The 21114-nt window shown below is 55.1% G+C and overlaps 2 protein-coding genes across 2 annotated transcripts in view; one reads left to right on the top strand and one right to left on the bottom strand.

The window, feature by feature from the left end:
* Positions 1-2890: 2890 nt before the first annotated feature.
* Positions 2891-11165, top strand: SNPH (syntaphilin). Its single transcript, XM_007934503.2, has 4 exons — positions 2891-3072; positions 4312-4419; positions 6076-6225; positions 9983-11165. Exons 1-4 carry the CDS (start codon positions 2891-2893, stop codon positions 11163-11165), a joined length of 1623 nt encoding a protein of 540 aa, XP_007932694.1.
* Positions 11166-15591: 4426 nt separating this feature from the next.
* SDCBP2 (syndecan binding protein 2) overlaps positions 15592-21114 on the bottom strand; it is a 22650-nt gene continuing 17127 nt past the window's right edge. The window contains exons 4-8 of the mRNA XM_007934502.1: positions 20099-20257; positions 19233-19408; positions 18975-19146; positions 15897-15988; positions 15592-15646 (exon numbers count right to left, since the gene is read on the bottom strand). Of these exons, the coding sequence (XP_007932693.1) occupies positions 15592-15646; positions 15897-15988; positions 18975-19146; positions 19233-19408; positions 20099-20257 (654 nt within the window). The remainder of the gene's footprint in view (positions 15647-15896; positions 15989-18974; positions 19147-19232; positions 19409-20098; positions 20258-21114) is intronic.

Raw genomic sequence — 21114 nt, 5'->3', positions numbered from 1 at the left:
TCTGTGGTGTGGGCAGGATGGGGAAGTGGAAGGAGGCTGGGGTGGGAAGGGACTGGGTTTAATCTGGAGTTGAGATGATGAGAGATTATCAGCCCAGCTTCCCACAGCTGAGGGTTTCTTTTCCACCTCTGGCCACTTGGGCACAGGCCTGTGGGACTCCAGGCAGAGCAGGTGACATAGTGACAAGCACCATGGCAACCTGCCTTCTCCCTGGGGCCTAGTGGAGTGGGAAGACCTGCGAGAGCACAGGGTGCCTACTGAGGCTTCTGAGTAGGGATCCTGGAAAGGTGGCTCCCTACGTGCCTGGTGGCTTCTGCCCTGCCACAAGGGACCTCGCTTGCAAGGTCCTGTCCCAGCAGGGGAAATGCCACTTCCACCTCTGTCCCGGATGAATGGCTGTCTCTGGCCTCCCAGGAGACTGCCGGCTCCATCCAGATACAAATGCCACCCTCTTCCCACCTCTGAGCCAGGGAGGAAGGAAGTGGTGTCAGGAGGCCAGCAGGGAGGCATAGGGTTGCCAGGCAAGGTAGTAGAAGTGACAAAGCCTTCATTGTACCCAGGCTACACACAACTCCAAGGCAAGCCAGGCATCCTGCCTGCCTCCCAGGACCCAGGCCTAGAGCTCCACCTGAACTTTCCTGGCTCCTTAGCAACACTCATCTAAGTTGGCTTGATAAAGAGAGGCCAGCCTTTGCTATAAGGCCTGCCTCTGCTAAGAAGCCTTCCAAAGCCAGCAGAGAGAGTGATGACAATGGAAGGGAGGCTGATGGAGCCATGCTGACTTGGACTTGAAGCCAGGGTCTGTAGGCTTGCAGCTGTGTGGTCTTGGGCCCACATGTGCTAACATTGACTGCCCTGAAGGTTTGGGACTTGAAATAATGGGGCAATGTCCACAAAAGCACATAGTGTGGTCACCTGGCCACAGGATCAATGGTAGGTGGTCCTTGAAGCCCTTGCTCACCATAAGGAGATGATCACCCTCCCTCCACTACACACGCTACCTCTTACTAGGATCTGCATAGGGGCAGAACACTGTTTCTTCTGAACTTTCCCCAGCCCCCTGTCCCATGGGTCCTCCTAGGGAGGCTGGCCCTTCAGTTCCAAGAGCCCCTGACTGGGTGATTGGAAGCGTCGCCAAGCTAGGGCGAGCAGCTCAGGTGACGGGTGTGGTGTCGGCAACTCCTGTGGCCTGGCACCCGACACCTCTGGGCAGACAATGCTGGCAGTGTCCAGAGCCTCCAAGGGAACAAGCCATGTTCTGTGTCACAGCCAGGAAACAGGCCACCTGAGTAGCTGCCTTTGTCTACTCAGGAGGCAGCCTAACTGCTGGCCAGGATGACCAGGCTCCCAAGGAGCCCTGATGTGGGAAGGGGTGGCTCTTCAGGCGGGGGACTCCAGGGTCTGAGATCAGCTCCTTGGCAGCTGGGTGACCCTGTTGACACGTTCACTCTGCCACACACTGGCGGTGTGCCTTGGGCAGTTCCTTCCTTCTGCCAGGCTCAGTTTCCTCCTCTGTAAAATGGGACTAATCACAGCACTTCCTCAGAGGGTTGTTGGGAGGAATCAATGACGTAATGTACGTAATGTGCTTGGCGTAGGATCTGGTGCGTTGCGGTGCTCAGTGAAGGCTTCCTCCCAGCATGGGGGGAGGTCCTTGGCCATGTCTCCTCTCTTGTGACCCAGGCTACTGTCCTCAGTCCTTGTTCTAAGCATGGAAGGAGGGGGTGGGGGTCCCGGGAGCTGGCACAGGACCAGCATGTTGGCTGCAGAGCCCAGGCCACTTGACCATGGACTCGGGGAACTCTGGACTGATGCTGACATGTCCTTCTGCAGCCAGTACAGGCCTCCTTCCCACAACAGCCAGAACTCAGCCCAGCATGGGCCCTCTCCCTTCATTCAATGCACTAGGACTGCCTTTAAGCCCATGCCCCTAGCCAGGGAAGGGGCCTAAGGACCCCTGGGCAGGAACTTGAGGGCCTGCTCCTGCCCACCCACCTCTCAAGAGAACTAAGGATGGGTCTCTCTGGGCCCAAGTACTTCCTACTGGGTCCAGTCCACCAAAACACCCCCCAGGGGGCACTCCCAAGCCCATCTTTTCACCCCTCATCTGTCTTGAGCCTGTGTCCCCGAGTCCTTGGTGTGTGGAAGAATTAGCATGCACTTTGCATGGAAGGTTGTGGGCATGCCTGTGTGCAGCATGTGTGCGAGGGGCCAGCTGCATGTCGTACCCGTGGGCAGGCCACAGGCCACCTGAGCATGGTTCCCAAGATGGTGTGGCATGTCACTGAGACATGAGTGCAACTTGGCATGGCAGAGACATTGTACCTTTTCATGTTTGTGTGTATCCATGTCTTTCTACACATGTGCTGGTCTATTGGTCTGTCTTGTCTCCCCTGTAGACGGGAAGCCCCAAGCCACACGCCAACGGGCGCTCTGGGAAGGTGACGGTCGGCGAGACTAGCCCAGCCTAATTTGGGGTTCCTGGTCCTGCTCCAGGAGTCCTCCAGCCTGCATCCCTCACCGAGGAGGGAGGACTGACCAGTGTGAGGGGTGGGAGGCGAGTGTCAGGGACCCAGAAGGAGAGAGGCCAGGCCTGGCTCATAGCATAGAGGACTCAGTGCTGAGCTGGTGGTCACCCTGATGCCTGAGTGACCTTGGGCAAGGCCTTCACTCTCTCTGGGCCACATTGACACATCTGGAGAACACGGGGTTGGACTGATGATTTCCGGCCACTCGTGAGGCACTCACAGTTGGGAATTTTAAGTCAAGTGGCCTGAGTCTGTGCACCAACCCTGCTAAATTCTTTGGTGGTGGCAGCTGTGGCCAGAGCTGGCCTGCCAGGCACACACTTGGTCCTGGGTGTCCTTGCTGAAGGGTGAGAGGAGAAGCCATGCTGGGCAGCGGCCCCAGTGAAAGGATGACATGGCCCAGCCCAGCCCTCCCCACGGCCCCCCCAACCCGCCCTCTCTCCTCAGCCCCGGGGACACCAACCATCCCGCCGCTCACACGGACCCGCAGCCTCATGGCCATGTCCCTGTCGGGGAGTAGACGGGCCTCAGCTGGATCCCGCAGGTGAGTCTCCCCGTTGCCCAGAGCCTTGGCCTCAGGGGGCGGGAGGAGGGGAGCCTCTGTCCCCACACTGCCGCAGTGTGTCTTTGAGCAAGTGTCGCCCCGGTTTTTCCCATGCTTGGAACACTGGCCTCCTCCTGGAGCTATTTAAGGGCTCAAATGACACAATGGATATGAAAGCTCTCTGAGGGCTTAAACCATTGTTTCCTACGAATACAGGCATACCTCAGAAATATTGTGGGTTCAGTTCCAGGCCACTTCGATAAAGCTAGTAACACAATAAAGCAAGTCACACGAAGTTTTCGGTTTCCCAGTGTGTATAAAAGTTATGTTTACACTACACTGTGGTCTGTTAAGGAGCTCTGGTGCCGCAGTGCCTAAAGCCTTTGACTGCTAACCAGAGGGTTGGCGGTTCAAATCCACCAGCTGCTCCATGGAAGGAAGATGAGGAAATTTACTTCTGTAAAGATTTACCGCCTCAGAAACCCAACAGGGGTCGCTATGAGTCAGAATCGGCTCAATGGCAGTGAGTTTGGTGGGTGGTTTTCTTTTTCTTTTTTTGGTGTATTCAGTGCTCGATACAATTATGAAGAAGTTTGAACATACTGTGAGGATTACCAAAATGTGGCACAGAGATCCAAAGTGAGCGCATGCTGTTGGAAAAGTGGCGCTGATAGGCTTGCTTGCCGCAGGGTTGCTGCAAATCTTCAGTGTGTGGAAAACGCAGTATCTGCGAAATGCAATAGAGGGAAACACACTAAAATGAGGTCTGCCTGTACTGCCCTGGTCCACGCGAGGGAAGCCATGCGGTCTCCACTCAGGCGTGCTTGGCCTCCCTCGACTTTCACCCCAGTGGACTCCTCCTCTGGCCCCACTCCTGTCTGCCACACTCGTCCCCACCTGTCACTCCTGCTCCTGACGACGCTCCCACTCTGACTCGGTCTGTGCATGTGAAGACCCTGGGTCAGGGCAGACAGGAGCGCCTCCCCTGGCCCCAGCCCCGCCCCAGCCCCATTCTTGCCCCTGGGGAGCCAGGAGGACCGGCCTCTTCCACTTCGCCATCTTGATTTGCACTGTCTGCTTTGTCACCCCTGTCTGTGCACCACCTTCTCCCCGCTTCTCTCCCCTGCGGTGACCCTCAAGTGGGGGTCCTCTGGGCCACAGCAGCCTGGCAGTGTTTGCCCAGTGTCCGCAGCTGCCCACCAGCCAGAATGAGCACCCGCTTCTTCTCCCTGCCTCCAGGCGCACCTCCCCGCCCGTGAGCGTGCGGGATGCCTACGGGACCTCTTCCCTCAGCAGCAGCAGCAACTCTGGTTCCTGCAAGGGCAGTGACAGCAGCCCCACACCCAGGTAACCATCCCTACCCCTCTGGACGAGGCCAAGTCACCCATGGAGGGTAAGGGGAGGAGAGTCTTTCTCTCCACCAGAGGCAGGGTTGCAGCTTGTATCCCCACCTTCTCCTCAACAGCGCACAATTTACAAATGCGGTTTTCGTCAGTAAACTCAGCCAGCTCCCACATAAGTCTTAAAACTGCCTTCAACTTGGCTGCTTCAACAAACCGCCCTCCCCAGGGCCTATCTCTTCCAGTCCAAAAATATCATTGCCCCTCCCTTGACCTGGGACTCCCTACAGCAGCAGAGAGGAGTGGCACCAGAGCCCTCTGAGTAACAGTGCAAGAAAATGCCCAGGTGCTTAAGCCAAGATCCAAGGAGATGTCTAGGAATGGAGCAACCAGGTGGCTATGAGCCACGGCAGCGGGGCTGTGGCCTGAGATGGAGTTAGAGTGGTTTCCTTACTCGTGAGACCCAAAGGTCAGAATCTTGGCCCTCCCTCCCCTTCTGGCAGTGATCTCCCTCTGAGGGAAGTTCCTCCTCTTTGGCACTGGGAGGACCTGCATGTGCTGCACCCCTACACACGCACATCTATGCCACCCAGTGCTGGGGGGTCTGTGGCTTGTAGGGGCATCATATGTCCAGCCTGCAACCACCTCAGGGGGCAGTAGGGGTTCACGTGTGTGCTTATGCACAAGAGTGGTCATGTGTGTCCCTGAGAGTGTGTACATGTGCAGATGAAAAGGTCTGGGTGCATTTGTGTGAATTGTGTGAACATGTGCAGGATCTGGTATCCCAGCACATGCAAGTGCCCATGAGGGTGGCAGCAAGACCACAGGGGCATGTGGACCTGCAGGTGCAAACAGAGAGGGGATCCATGTGCTCAGATGTCCACTCCAAGTGAGTGTGCAAACACACAGTGCACACCTACTTGTGTGTGAAGATGGGTGAGGAGTGCATCAGAGCGTGTGTGCGTGGACTTCAGTGCCTGCACCCACAAGTTTTCTGTCTCCCTGGTCCCCAACCTGGTCCTACAACCAGCTCTGGGCATGAAAGCTCTCTGCTCCAAAGAAGAGAGCTTCTCCCCCACTTTTGTGGCCCCATGAGATATCTTCTCCTCCACAGTGGGGGCTAGAGGGGGTCCTTCTCTACCATGTACACCCAGTCTGCCCTGGGGGAATTACATGGCGGAGGAGCACCCCTCTCAGTCCAGCCTCCAGCCCCAAACTCCTTCTCCAGGTTGGGAGGCTGGACGCCTAGGTTCTGGGATGCACCACTGGGACTGTCTGTGGGACCTTAGGACTGTCTGTGCTCCTCTCTGAACTCAGGAGCACCTCGGAAAGGTGAAGACAGTGCTAACTGTCAGGGATGCTGGGATTGAAGGAGAATGCGTTGGCAGAGCACCTGGCATGAAGCCAAGCTTGCACACATGTTCTATGTGTGTCTCCCACCCCTAGCTACAGGAGCTCTGAGCCCTCACCCACACTGTCCAACTCATCCTCTGAGACCCAGTTCAAATATAGCCTCTTTCCCATAACTTTAATGAAACTTGCCTTCCAGAATGGCTGGTTGTTCTCATATCCTATGGGGGAGGCCTGGCTTGGAGCCGTAGGATGGTTAGGCTGGGGTCCCTGTCCTCTTCTTCCCTCCCCACCGGTGGGTATCCTATTACAGACGCTCTATGAAGTACACGCTGTGCAGCGACAACCATGGCATCAAGCCCCCGACCCCAGAGCAGTACCTGACCCCACTGCAGCAGAAGGAGGTATGCATCCGACACCTGAAGGCCCGGCTGAAGGACACACAAGACAGGCTCCAGGACCGGTGAGTGGGTTGCCAGAGGCAGCCCTGGGGATAGTCCACTGCCCCCATACTCTGAGCAACCAGAGCCCTGAGGCATCTCAGAGGAAGGAGTGGCCATGGGCTTCCCAGGACCCACCCTTTCCTCTTCTGCACAGCAAAGCCCTGTTTGAGCCCATTTCCAGAGCCGCCACCCACCCCTATTCTCTCCTCAGCGGTTCTCCTTGACTACTCAGGTGGCTGCATAGAACCAGGCAGGAGCCAGTTACACCATTAGGTAACCTCCTATCTGGCTCCCAGCAGGCAATGCTCCCTCAGTTTAGCCTGGCAGCCCCTCTAGGCCATTTCTTGTTCCCTGGTTGCTTTCTATCTAGGGAGTTCAACACAGGGGCTTCTTTCTGGCTTACCTGTCTCTGTGGGGCGAAGCAACCATTCATCCTTCCCATTGTTTCCTCATAGGTGAGTCACTGGGGACTCTTGACCCACCAGTCCATGCCCTAAACCCCTCCCTCCCCTGTACTTCCTGCTTATTGATAATGTAAGATCATGTGAAACATTTTACTGAACTCCTACCTGGCCCAGGAGTCTCCCAAGAGCCCCTGTGAACCCACCTGAGGACCTGCGTTCTCAGGCCCAGGAGAAGTGTTCAATCCTAACCCTCCCAGCCTTTGTCTTTTTGATTAATGCTTTGGGGCTGCTTCCTGATCTCTCCCATCATTTTGGCCATCCCTCTCTGGACTGTGTGGATTCAGACCTGCAGCCTGTTGTGAGCTGGACAAGGCATTGTGTGAGGCACTGGAGGTCAGGGATGGCCACCATGGCCACGTCTCTCTTCACCAGAGCTCTCCCAAGTAGCCAATCCAGCTTAGATCTGTTGTGGTTTTGAATTTAGGGAGTTACGGGTCGTGGGGGGCATTCTCTGTTCCTCATCTGTGGAGCTAGGGCTTCTAGTTTTGTTTCCAGCCATCTTCCCAGTGATGCCCAGTGTCTACTTGGCTGTTTGCACGAATGTCTTCATCCCCCAGCTTCCTTTCTAGGATGAGCCCCATGGCTCAGAGCTGACCATTCTCCACGTGTGCTTTGGGCAGGATGCCCTGCTGTGACCCTGAACTCCCTGGCCATTCCAGTCACTCCTGACTGTCTTGCAGGAACTGTGACAGTTCTTTACGTGCCAGAATTCAATGTCTATCTTGCCACACCTTCACACTCTGTACATACCTAGTTTGATACTTGTGATTCCCACCGGAGCCCAGCTTCTCCTCCTCCAGGACACCGTGTGTTTTCATCCTCTGTACCTTTGTGTGCTGTGTCCCCACTTCCAGAGATATGTCTACCCCATCTTGCTTCCTTGGCAAACTAATCCTCCAAGACTCAGTTCAAATGTCACTTCTTTCACATAACTTTTCATATTGTGCTTTCTTCTTCAAACAGATTTCAGGTTGGGGTTTTCGAAGGTCAACACATCATACTCCTTTTTCCTTTATCTCCCCCACCCTCAATACCAAGTTTGGCGCCAGTTAAGAGAAAGGTACTATCAAGGAAATAGACCCAATTTTAACTCTATTACTGATAAAGCAAGCGAGCAGTAGCGGTTCACTGGGAGAATTCTCACCTCCCGTGAGGGAGGCCTGGGTTCGATTCCCAGTCGAGGCACCTCAAGCACAGCCAGCACTTGCCACTACTGTTCAACATTGTACTGGAAGTCCTAGCCAGAGCAACAAGGCAAGAAAGGGAAATAAAAGGCATCCAAATTGGTAAAGAAGAAGTAAAACCATCTCTATTTCTAGATAATATGATCCTGTACATAGAAAATCCTAGAGACTCACCAAGAAAACTAGTGAAACTAACAAAAGTATTTAGCAAAGTGTCAGGGTCCAATACCAATGGACATAAATCAGTTAGATTTCTCTAACAGGTTTCATCAGACTTTCCAGACTAAGAAGGATTAGGCAGAAATGCCTGGTGATCTACTTCCAAAAATCAGCCAGTGAAAACCCATGGTCCAGTCCCATTGCATGTAGGGTTCCATTCACTGGGAACCAATGCAATGGCAGCTGACAGTAATACTGATACAGCTATATTGGAAGATGTTAGCATAGGTGTGTCTATACCCATTCAGGCATAGATGCTGGACTGGGACAGACATAGGGCTGGGAAGCTGGGGACCAGCTGCCTCTAAGGAATGAGGGGTAGGGGACCAGCCCAGCCGGTCAGGCTGAACATAGCAAGTTCTTTCCTCCCAATTCTTTTTCCCAGAGGGAGGTGTGATTGAGAAGTAGGGAGAAAATCAAGAAGGTTACCTGAGTGAGCCCCTCCATGAGTCAGGAGCAGTGGAGAGCAAGCACTCCCTCCATTGTGTCGAACCATCTCTGTTGGTACATCTGTTCCTGGCGCTCTTAAGCACCTCTGACTCATCGTTCCCATTCCACTGCCGTTGCAATGTTGTTCCTGTTGGGTGGTCAGGCCGCTTTCAGGTGATGCCACTGGCTGACGTTTTTGGTCACAGCAGCCTCTCCTTTCCAGTCCCTTCAGCTTATTATGTAATGAGAGTCTTGGTCCCATGTCCTGAATTGAATTTCAGGTTTGATTTTGAAAAGTACGTGATGCTTGACCTGGGATAGTTACTCTGCTGCGCTCATGAATCCCAAGGTTGACAGTCGTGTCATTTCTAGATTTCATTTACATGAATACAGGGTTTTGCCACACAGGGCTGTAACACTCAGTAGTGTGTTGGAGCGGGAACGCCCGGAGCAGGATCTTAGTCTCAGGAGCAGTTTCCCTCCTTTCTTCTAACTTTCAGTGAATCACTGTCGACCCTTGTCTTGGTTTACCTCTAGACTTGATGGAATGTTTTTTCTAACTCTTCCCTCCCCCTCCAGCCCCAGATCTGTCTTCAGCTCAGGGACCTACAGAAGCCTGGGAGCTCCTGGACAGGAGGCTCCTAGTATCTTGTTTGCCTGGCACTTGCTTCTCCTCTCAGGAGTAACTAGCCCTTTCCATCTGTCTTCTCAGCCTTTCCTCTTTATAGTAGACTCAAAAAGAAACTTCTGGCATGAATAAAAGCGAGTCACCCTGTTCTCTTCACTCTCTTCTGATTCACCCACCAGTCTTCATCCTGCTGCTTGAGGAAGATGTAAAATTATCAGCTCCCCCTACACACACACACACACACACACACACACACAGAAGCCCATAACTTCCCTCTCTCTCTTAAAGACAAAGCAGTCCAGCAGCCCCTCCCCAGGGACCTTGGCCAAATATTGCTCCATTTAATGTTTTCACAGTCTGCTTTAGTAAGAGTCACATAGAGCAGAGATTTTCTGTTTAGTTTTTAAGATTTTTAAACAAAGATGTATTAGGTTTCCACAGCAGCAGCACATGTAGACTAAGAATCTTCCTTGTCTACTCTCTTCTCTAGGTGATGGATCTAGATGTCAAAAGTCATCTGTGTGTTGGCCTCCAGGGGGTGGGGCTATGGGTGGTATCTCCTGTGGACCATGCTTCTCCCCTCCCAGGAGGAGACAACCCCCTCCATCAGTACCGCAGGTCCCTTTCCCATGCCTCACTCATTCCTCCCCACGGAAAAAAAGGCTGGTGCCTTGGAGAGATGGAATAAGGACTGAGCTCTTCCCTTTGTTCTCCAGCACTGAGCAGCAGCAGCGCAGGGCCCACTGTCCTTGGTGACGCTGTCCCTTCCTCCTCTGTCCCCAGGCCTCTCCTTGGTAGCCAGGATGGGCCAGGCAAGCAGGAAGTGAGTGTGTGTCTTTCTGTCTGTTTGCAGGGACACAGAGATTGATGACCTGAAGACACAGCTGTCACGCATGCAAGAAGACTGGATCGAGGAGGAATGCCACCGTGTGGAGGCCCAGCTGGCCCTGAAAGAGGCCCGCAAGGAGATCAAGCAGCTCAAGCAGGTCATCGACACTGTCAAGAACAACCTCATCGACAAGGACAAGGGGCTACAGAAGTACTTTGTGGATATCAACATCCAGAACAAGAAGCTGGAGACACTCCTGCACAGCATGGAAGTGGCTCAGAACGGCATGGCCAAGGAGGACGGCACTGGGGAGTCAGCCGGTGGGTCCCCTGCCCGCTCCCTCACCCGCAGCTCCACCTACACCAAGCTGAGTGACCCAGCCGTCTGTGGGGACCGCCCACCTGGTGACACTCCTAGCGCTTCCGCTGAGGATGGGGTTGACAGTGGCTTTGCGGTGGCTGATGACACACTGAGCCGGACGGACGCCCTGGAGGCCAGCAGCCTGCTGTCATCGGGGGTGGACTGCGGCCCCGAGGAAGCCTCACTGCACAGCACCTTCAGCCTGGGCCCCCGCTTCCCTGCCAGCAACACCTATGAGAAGTTGCTCTGTGGCATGGAGGCCGGCGTGCAGGCCAGCTGCATGCAGGAGCGAGCCATCCAGACGGACTTCATGCAGTACCAGCCCGATCTGGACACCATCCTGGAGAAAGTGACCAATGCCCAGGTCTGCGGGACAGTCCCTGAGTCCGGGGATAGGCACCTAGAGCCAGACCCCTGCACCTCAGGGCCCAGGGACCCCAACTCGGCGGTGGTGGTGACGGTGGGGGACGAGCTCGAGGCCCCAGAGCCCATCACCTGTGGGCCTGTCCCACACCGACCTGGTGCCAACCCCAACCCCAGCCAGTCGGTGAGTGTGGCGTGCCCTGTGGAGGAGGAGGAGGAGGAGACAGCAGCCGCAGCTGAGAAGGAGCCCAAGAGCTATTGGAGCCGCCACTACATTGTGGATCTGCTGGCTGTGGTGGTACCAGCCGTGCCCACAGTGGCCTGGCTCTGCCGCTCCCAGCGACGCCAGGGCCAGCCCATCTACAACATCAGCTCCCTGCTGCGGGGCTGCTGCACCGTGGCCTTGCACTCCATCCGCAGGATCAGCTGCCGCTCACTGAGCCAGCCGGGGCCCAGTGGGGCGGGGGCCGACTCCCAGCTCTGAGGAGGCCCTGCCCGGCCAGTGGCTCCCGCAACCTGACCACTGATTGTAGAGGGGCCGTTCTCCGTCTCACATGCAGCCCCTGGTTATCATCTTATTTATTTAGTTTTGGGTTTAGAACTCTTTTTTCAGGATGTAGACCAAGTGGCAGGGGCTCGGAGTAGAGGTTGCGGACAGGAATCCCAAAACTTAGCCAGGAGTTAAGGGCAGGGTGACCACAGGGCAGGGAGCGGGGATGCTGACTGCACCAGCTGCAGGGAGAGGACGTGGTGAGGTTCCCCCAGCCCGGCCCTCTGCCCACCTGGCCCTTCGGATGCGCAGCCCTGCTCAGGAAGTCTCTGGCTGTATTTATCTGGGGAGGCTGGGCTGGAGTTGCCATGGAGTGCCCCCCCCCCCCGTCTGTCCCATTCTTCACTCATCCCAGGCCTTCTCTCCAAGTCACCCTTGCCCTCAGCCTGGGCTCCTAGGTCAGTATTATCTCCTGAGGTGGAGCGAGCTGTGGCTCACAGAGCAAGCAGCTGACCCGAGGACTCAGAGCAAGGTCTGGACCTGCTGGGCCTGGGGCTCCAGCCTCCCCAGCCTGCTCCCCACTTTGAGATTCAGACACAGAGTCAAGGCCATGGGCTGGAGCAAAGACGGCGGCGGCTGGGGCAGGAGCGGGTGGAGAACAGTGTGGGTCTTTGTGTGTCTGTTCATCCCAGGCCTTCCCCAGGACCCATTTTCCTCCTGGCACTTCTGGGTGTGTCCCACAGAGAGCGGCCAGATAAGCCAGGCAGGGCCGGGGTAGGAACCTTGCCTAAGCCAAGCCCCAGTCCCAGTCTGGAAGGTCTGCCAGCATTAGGAGGGGAGACAGGGCCAGGCCTCGGTTCTCCTCTAGCCTTCTGAGATTGCAGTGGGGAGGCAGGCTGTTCTCAGGAGACCTCAGCTTGTTTGAAAAGCCAGAGGCCATAGCCCCGGAAGCCTTGGGGGTCTCCAGACCCAGCTTCTGCTTTGCACTATACTCTCTTTGGGGCTTGGGTTTCCCCCATCCCAGGGTTTCTGGTGAGGCAGTCGCTTGCTTTCTGGATGAGGGCTCCAAAATCTTAGGCCTATATGTCTCCGGGTAGGGGGCGGGGGGTGGGGACGGGATTCTGGCAAGACAACTCACAAGAGGGGGTGTGGAAGCTGTGATCTCTATCCAGGCCAGAGCAGGGTGCATTCCTAGGAACAGGGACAGGCAGGGGGTCAGCCCTGCAGCCCCGCGTGGCTCCCTGCCTAAGCCCCCTCTGCCTAGGACGATTCCTTGTCACCACCTCCTACTCCAGGACCACATCTGGGTCCCTCAGCAAAGCTGCTGGCACTTGAAGTGCATTATCGTTATTATTTTCTAAGAAGCCCGCTCCTCGCTGTCCTTAGGGGTCACTCCCATCTGGTCATCCCATCTACTTTCAGAGGTTGCAGCCCCCCAGTTGGGGTGGGTTGGTGGGACCCTGTGTCTTACTCACCCCTCTGGCCCAGGAGGTCACTCTGGTCTTCTGCCAAGATCATCTGCCCTTACCCCCGCTGCTCCACCAGGCGATGCCTGACTTGGGCCCTGCCCTCGCCCTCTGTGCCCTTCCACCCGAGGGAGCACCTGCATGCACTGGAATGGGTGCCCACCCCGCCATCGGGGCAGAGCGCCTCACCTGCCACGCGCTTTGTGCCTCCAAAGCCCCCCATCAGTCAGGGCCTCCGACCAGCCATCCTCTGTGGGGAGGCCCTCCACCCTGGCCTAGGCAATGGCTGGGGCTTGCTGGGGCTGTCCCATGGGACACTAGGGTCATACCCTGGAAGGGTCAGTGGATAAAACCCAATCCAAAGCCGAGCTGGGACTGGCGTCGACCCAGCCTCCTGTGCCCTGAACTCATGGAGCTACGTAGTGTCTCGTTAGAAATATTCAAAGCTTTGCCACGAAAATAAATGTATGACTATATTTGACAACATAAAATCGATATATTTTTCACCACTGGAATTTCGTTGAGCTGCGTAGCCCCTCTGCTCCTGTCTGTGTCTTGCTGTCCTGTGGCCTTTCCTATTGTGTCTTGTGTTTCAGTGGATGTGGTCAGGGCTGTGGCTGTGGTTCACTCTGTCCCTGTACTGGAGAAGCCACTCGTGAAGGGCCTGAGGCCTGGGCAGGGGAGCAGGGGCCCTGCCTGTGTGGGTCACCAGGGGCCCTAGCCCCCTAGCCCGCAGTGTTGAGGGTCCTTCTCTTTTAGGGGTGTCTGGTGAGGCCTTCAGGAGACTTCTCTTCATCTTGGAGGAGGTGGCTCACTGCCCCAACCCTGGAGCAGACCTGGGACCACACTGGCCCCGCCCCGCCCTGCCCTGCCCTGTGTGTGCTCGGTATCTGCATCTATGCAAAGGGGGAGCCCGTGCTGCCCGGGCAGCTCCACGTGGCAGAGGCTGGCCTGCTGGTTCAGGCGCTAAGCCCTGACTATGCAAGGGCACCGGGTGTGGGGCCGTGGGCCGGTCTAGGAGCTGGCCCGCGTGCCGAGTGCTCACCTGCCAAAGCTCCCCTTTCCTTCCTGCTTAGTATCTCCTCCTGTAGGCTGTGACCTTTCCTTCCTGCCCTGGCTTCCGAAGCAGAAATCTTTGGGGCCTCCCCTCTCACCTCAGCCTTTGGCCAGAGCTCATTAAAGGACCTAGAGTTGGTCCCTTAGAGCCAAGCGGCTGGAAGTGGCCTCTTAGTTCTAGGACTAGGGGCCAGAGTGGCTCAGGCTCAGGCAGGAAAGGGCATCTAGAGCCAGCCATCTGCACAGCTGGCCTCCAGTGGAGGGCGTCCCATATGTTTCCCAGGAGTAACATAGCTTTTCACCAAAACACCCTTCCCAGCTGCCATTAGCGCAGGGGCACCTGGCAGCGCCTTGCGGAGGGGCAGGGCAGACTACAAGGTTCTAGGGCAGAGGCCTACTGGGCTGCCTCTGCCGGGTGAACTGTGAACCCCCTCTGGCCTCGGGGGCCACACAAACGAGACACAGTGCACTCTTACATTAACCCGGCCCCTGAGTGAGAATCCACAGGGGTCCGGAAGGGGGTGGGGTGGGGAGGGGCCTTCACTCTTGTCTCCTTTGTCCTTTTGTTCAGACAGAGTTGTACCTGCAGCAGACAGCTCTGAATTAAAGCATGAAAACACAGCAAGACCCTTGGCCTCTCTCCTTTATACTGTGTCTTTTTTTCTGAGGTGGGGGCAGCTCAGACTTTCCTCCCGACGTCCACAAAGGAAAAGCCCGGCCGCGAGGGTCTCTCCCGGTGCCCAGCTGTATGCTGGTTCCAGCTCTGAGGCGCATCTGGGCGGATCTGCAGCTTCGCCCCACCCCCAGCCCGTGGCGGTTGTACAAGTGATGCAGACCTGCCTCGGCTCAGCCCACTGAGGGTCAGACCTGCAGGGTGCTTTAGGATGCCGAAGTCCATCCTCTTCAACACCCTGCCACCAAACCAAAACCAGACCCTCTCCCATAGACTGGATTCTGACTGACAGCGACCCTCCTAGGGTTTCCAAGGCAGTAAATCGTTAAGGAAGTAGACTGCCTCATCTTCCTCCCATGGAGCACCTGGTGAGTTTGAACCACCAGCCTTCTGGTTAGCAGCCAAATGCCTTACCCACTATGCCACCAGAGCTCCTTTAACACCCACCTAGGTGGGTTTTTCTTCCCATTTTGCAGACGCAGAAACTGACCAAGGTCATTGGGGTGGGGGGAGTGCTCCAAAGCTGTACTCTGCCACCAGCCCTGCTGCCTCCGCAAACCCCAAACTGTCCCCACAACTGTATCCATCCCTGCATACAACTGGCAGAGTATCTCACTGTGGCACAGCCAAGTCACTGCTTTCAGCAAGAACATGTAGAAAGGCCTTAGTCTAATGAGAATCAGCCTGGGCATGTCATGGGACCAAGGATGACCTTTAAAGAAAGAGTTTACTTAAATCTTTATTCCGAAGACGGTCAGCAGGTAGAACTCTACAGTGTGTTTGGGACAAAGATGAAGTAAAGGGAAAAGGAGATATTCTCACAAAGAATGTATTTCCATTCTCTCAAAACGTGTAACTGTTGTCCTGGTAGAGGCACACATCTTGAAAGCTACCCAGCTGTAACTTTAAGAAGTGTTTGGCTGGGCCTAAGTGTGCCCAGCATTTCAATAAGCCCAGAAAATCTGGCGCCTGTGGATCCTGCCCTGGCTTAACCCAGTTATGAACTCTGAGCCTCCAAGGAGCCCTGTGTGTGTGTGTAAATGACAAACCTATGCCATGCCAGTCCACTCTGCCTGGAACCCCCCTCTCCAAACCCCCCCCTAAAAAAAAACACACTTCCCAGCCCAGGCAGTGAACCAGCTGCAACCTGTCATCCCAGCACCCTGCCCTTCCTTGTAGGAAGGTGGGGAAAGGAGCAAGAGACCCAAGCAGTCCTTCTGTGGCCTCAGACATCTGGGATGGAGTGGTCCATGGTGTGGTGGAGCAGGGTCGGGGACAACCTGGATGTGGAAACAGTGAAAGAGGTCAAAACTGACAATATCTTCTCCCCTGAGGACTGTGCCTCCCCATGCGGGCTTTCACTTCAATTCTGAAGACTTTCAAATCACCCAAAGCTGCGAATCACCTTGAATGGGACAGGGTGTCAGGGAGGTCAGGGCAGGTTGGGCCTGCATGAAGCAGTCAGGGCTGCCAGGCCTAGCCCCGGGAGGTGGGGAGGGAGCAGGGAAGGCAGGGAGGGTGCAGTCTTACTTTTTGACCATGTGCTCATAGATCACAGCGGGGATAATGGTCAGGGTGATGACATTCCCGGCCATGGCCAGGATCTCCGTGGTCTCTCTGTCCTGGAAAGGAGGTAAGTGAGTGGTCACCCTGGGGGCAATTCTGTGCAAGGGTCAGTGGCTACTGCTAGAGGTAGCCGACAGACATCTGACTGCAGGGGCAGGGCTGCCTCAGACCGGAGCCTGCAGGGGAAGGTCCCTGGCAGAACCCCAGGAAAAGCGTTGGCTGAGCATGAGTATCAGCCTCTGGGCCACTCCCCACCTTCACCTTGAAGGCTGGCTGTGAGGCTCCTTGGCTGGGCTGCCACATAACAGGGCCTCCCAAAGGTTACTCTCCTTCTCCTTCCCCTTCCCCCAGAGTGTGCCTGGGCCTCACGAGGCCTGCGTCTTCTGTCCCAGCTCCCCAGCCCCAGTCACACTCAGGTTCTGGCCCCAAAGCACAAGGGACACACGAAACACACCCACCCATCTCCCCTCCGGGCCCTGTCAGCCAGCTGGCCTGAGCCAGGCCTCACGGGGGACCTCTTCCTCTCACATCTTGGGGAGCAGTAACAAGAGCAAAGCCTGCAGAAACCATTCCGATCACGGAGGAACCAGGAACTAAGGTTCTAAGCAACGTGTGTCAGTGTCTGAACACTACAACTGTGGCCACAGAAGAGCCTTGGCCTCTTTCTCAAAGCCTCGTGACCGTTACTTTCCACACGCATCTACCTAGGTTGTGCATTTTCTTAGTTGCTCCAAAATAAATGGGAGAAGATGGGCTACATGGGACAGGTGACGGCTACAGAGGGGACAGGTAGCTTTGGAAAGAGCAGGGCCTCCAAAAGCACAGCCCTCTGGAGCCGTTCCGTAAAGGGGTGAGTCTGGCCACTGAGGGCCTCACAGCGCCACGGTGGTCAGCACCTCGAGCCATCAGGGAGGACAGCAGCATCTGCAGCACATTTTAAAAAGACTGTGAAGATCAAAGAGGAATGACTTCACTCCTTATCAGGAAAATCCAAGCACTCACAACAAGGCTCCGTTCCACAACTCCCCCCACGTCTGTTCTGATGTCAGTTGGTGTTCTGGTTCCCTAGTGCCGCTCTGACAGGAATATACCACAAATGGGATGGCCTTAATAAATGGGAGTTTATTCTCTCACAATTTGGAGGCTTTAAGTCCAAGTTCAAAGTGCCAGGCTCTAGGGGCTGGGTGAAAGCCCCTCAACCTTGGGGTCCAGCTCTGCCTCCTGCTCCCGGCCCACTGGAGCTAGAGGCTTTTCTTCACTCAGACAGCTGCTGGCTGCTGAGGCTGACAAACCCAAGGATGACAAGTAAAAAGGCACAGTCTTGATGTTAGCAATCCACACAGCAGGCCATTAATTTGAGTCCATTGTAAGTCCCAAGGTCGGCAGAGCATAGCAGGCTGCTGAGCAATGACACGGCTACATGCAGGGTCCAAGCGTGCCATAGGCTAGAGACCATTCTCAAAGCTTCTCCTCATATCCAGGAAGCAGACCACATTCCCAAAGGCAGCTACTCACTCAGCTGCTTGTGGTAGATCCCACCATGGAACTGATCGCCAGTCTCATCATGGGGAATAACTACCACCAGCTGTCCAGCCACTCAACAAGGCCCAGCCAAGCTGACACACAAACATAACTACCACAGTTGGATACCTCATACTTTCAGTTTTCATTACTATTGTCTTTTACTATCAGTATCTTTATAAATACGATCTTTGTCTTTGGGGGTTGGAAATATTACATGTAAACTTATGGATATGATGACATTGGCAAATTACACATTGCCACACACTGTGTAGTACATATGTGCCATATTGCATAGTACATCTTATTAAAAATAAGATGTACAAAAAAAATTAAAAATTTAAAATTTAAAAACTGTAAACACAGTTCCTTGGAACTTGAATACGTCATAAACGGGGGACTACCCGTATTGTTATTGCTGCTTCTACTTAAGTACGATGGGCATCCTTTGGATTGTCACGCTTGATCCCAGGGGATGGGAGAGGAGGCAGCCAGAGTCATCTTAGGCATCACCACAACGGTCCTGGGCCATAAGAACAGTCTCCACAGAGGGCGGGGGAGACTGGCAAGACCATGTGGGACAGGAATGGCACGGCGATGGCCCTCTTGGGGAGGCTGTGAGCTGCCATTGCCCAGGCCACCTCTGCAGGAGGCTGAGGGGCTTTCAAGTCTAAAGCACCACTGGGCTCGAGAACCAGTGCTCTGTCTAAGTGGTGTGAGGTCAGGATGAAACCACGTCTACCCATTCGGGGAACAGAAAGCCACGTGACTCATTACCCTCCCTGGTCCAGGAGGCAGCAGGAGTCACCCCAAAGGCACCCAACCCCCCATCCATGTGCACAGAGAATACTCACTCCTTATATCATAAAGAAAAAATTCCCTTCCCCCGCACACCCCCTTGAAAAATGAACAAAGTTCAGAAACAGACTTATGAATAACAATTTTTAAAAATATTCTTATTATTTGAATGTGATTCAGTGTGCAAATGGAAGTGCTATGCAGAGTGGGGAGGCTTCAAAGCAGCCACTTGCCACCAGGGCACCTGTGTCCTCACCTGGTGCCCACGTGCTTACGTGCACATCGCTCCCCCTCCCTGTCACACTTCGGGCCTCTCTGTGAGTGGCAGTAAAATCAGTTGCTGTGGAGTCGACTCCAACTCAGGGCGACCCCACCTGGTCAGAGCAGAACTGTGCTCCATAAGGTTTTCATGGCAGATTGTTTTGAAGCAGTTCACCAGGCTTTCTCCTGAGGCATCTCTGGGTAGATTTGAACCTCCAAGCTTTCAGTTAACAGCCGAGCCCATTAACCACAGGCACCACCCACAGACTCTGCTAGTGACAGGCTAATACTGACTATGTGCCCTGCCTCCGGCTCTATGTACATCGTCTCACTGAATCTTCCCAGCAACCTTAGGATGAGGAAGACTGAGGCTCAGAGAGGGCCAGCAGCCTCCTCGCAGACCTGATCCTTCCCGCCACCTTGCACAGTCTCCCAGCCCTGAGACCCTGGCCCCCGACCTACCTTCAGTCCAATGACGTTCTGCCCGTTCACCTCGCAGACATAGTGGTTGGTGAGGAGCCCGTTGCGGGCCGCGGAGCTGCCTTTGACCACAGAGACCACCTTCCCCTTCTTGATGACAAAGCCCACGTGGCCTGTGCTGTCCTTGTGCATGACAACAGTCCGCTGGAAGGGCCTGGTGGGGAGGGACAGTGAGCTGGGCCTGCGCACAGGGCCTGAGTCAGGGTTGGACAGAGAGGCCCCGGGGGCCTGGCTGCTCACCTGTCCCGAATGATCATGACGATCTTCTCAGCCGACGCCTTCTTCACCACCCGGTGGGCTTTGTCTGTGCTCCAGCCGGCACAGTCACGCCCGTCGATTTGCAGGATCTGGTCTCCGAAGCGCAGCCCCACGAGGGACGCAGGGGTGTTGGCCTGGACCAGCTGCACAAACAGGCCCTGGGGGAGACAGGCCCTGAGTCCGTTCACCCTGTCCCAGACCTGCCCCCCATCCATCCTCCAGCTGTCTTTTTTCTCCTCATACTCTCGGGGCTTACAGGGTACCAAGGCTACAGCTCTTCACTGCAGGTCCCACGGCAATGACCACAGTTTGCTGAAAAGGAAACACTCCCGGCCATACCGCTAGGAGGCCTGTGTCCTGGTTTCCACTACTGGAGGCTGCACCTGTAACCACTACACTCACCAAGGCGTCCAGTTGGGCCTGCTTTGTACTTTCTATAGAAGCTGGTTGCCGCATGCCTGTGAATTGCTGGAAGGGGGGAAGCTCTGAGCTACAGGAGTCCACCGAAAGGCAGGAGAAAGGTCCCTGCTGCAACCCAGCAGCACGCTGAGGCCTTGCGGGCAGTGGAGGTTGAGAGGAAGAACCTGGGCTTGGGGGTCAGGAGAGCCTCGCTTTGGGTTCCCAATTGGCACCTTCCTGTGGATGGAGCCAGGCCGCTGTCCCCGAGCTCAGGAGGGGAAGAGGGAAGACATCCCACCCCCACACTTCCCAAGCTCACAGTTTCCTCTGGGAAACTGTGACTGTGCTGCTGGGCAACTGTGCGAGGTGTGTGTCCCGCTCGGGCTGCAGGCACTGTGCACCGCGACGCACTGGCCCTGCAAACCCTTTTCCCCCCAGCCCCGCTGTACCTCGTTGATGGCCCGCAACCGCAGGCCAGTCTTGCCCCGCTCGTCCTTGCAAAGGTGGATCTCATGCACCCCGGGCTTGATCTCTGCACGCCGTGTGCCCAGGCTGTTCCCCGACACGGGTGCCACCACCAGGCCTGGCGACACGACCGAGGCTGCTGTCTGCAGACACAAGTAGAACAGGGGTCAGCCTGGGCCCCTGGGGCCTCACGGTGTATGGGTGTATGGAGGGAAGATAGATGAATAGGATCTTGGGCTCCTGGCTCCCATCACACCTCTACTCCACTACCACTCCCACCACACACTTCTCCACAGTTCCCAAAGGGGGACGTGGCTCCAGGAAGCCACTAGGTGGCAGCAGAGTCCACAGCCCTAAAAAACCACCACTACAGAAAGTAGTTGGATAGTTTCTTGAAAACACTAAAGGTACACTTACAATCCAATCCAATATTGCACTCTTGGGTATTTATCCCAGAGAAATGAAAATTTAGGTCTTCACAAAAACTCATACATGAGTATTCACAAGAGCCTTATTTGTAATAGACTAAAAAGTGGCAAAATGCCCCTCGATTGGTTAAACAAACTGCAGTACAACCAACCTCAACAACAAACAGACAAACAATCCAATTAAAAAATGGGCAGAAGACATTGAATAGACACTTCATCAAAGAGAATATTCAGGCGGCCAATAAACGAAGAAATGCTCACGATCATTAGCCATTAGAGAGATGCAAATCAAAACAACAATGAGACATCATCTTGCCCTAGCACTAGGAGCAAAGTTCAACCAGACAGAAAATAACAAATGCTGGTGAGGATATGGAGAGACTGGGACTCTCATACACTGCTGGTGGGACTGTAAAATGGTACAACCATTGTGGAAAGCAGTATGGTGATTCCTTCAAAAGTTGTAACTAGAAATACCATTTGACCCAGCTATTTCATTACTAGGTATATATCCTAAAGAAGTGAGAGCCATGACAAGAACAGACATATGCACACCCGTGTTCATTGCAACA

The sequence above is a fragment of the Orycteropus afer genome, unplaced genomic scaffold, assembly GCF_000298275.1.
Source record: "Orycteropus afer afer isolate SDZICR_OR568_19922 unplaced genomic scaffold, OryAfe1.0 scaffold00020, whole genome shotgun sequence".
NCBI lineage: Eukaryota > Metazoa > Chordata > Mammalia > Tubulidentata > Orycteropodidae > Orycteropus > Orycteropus afer.
The sequence above is the reverse complement of the archived record's forward strand: the minus strand, read 5'-3'. Positions and strand labels throughout refer to the sequence as shown.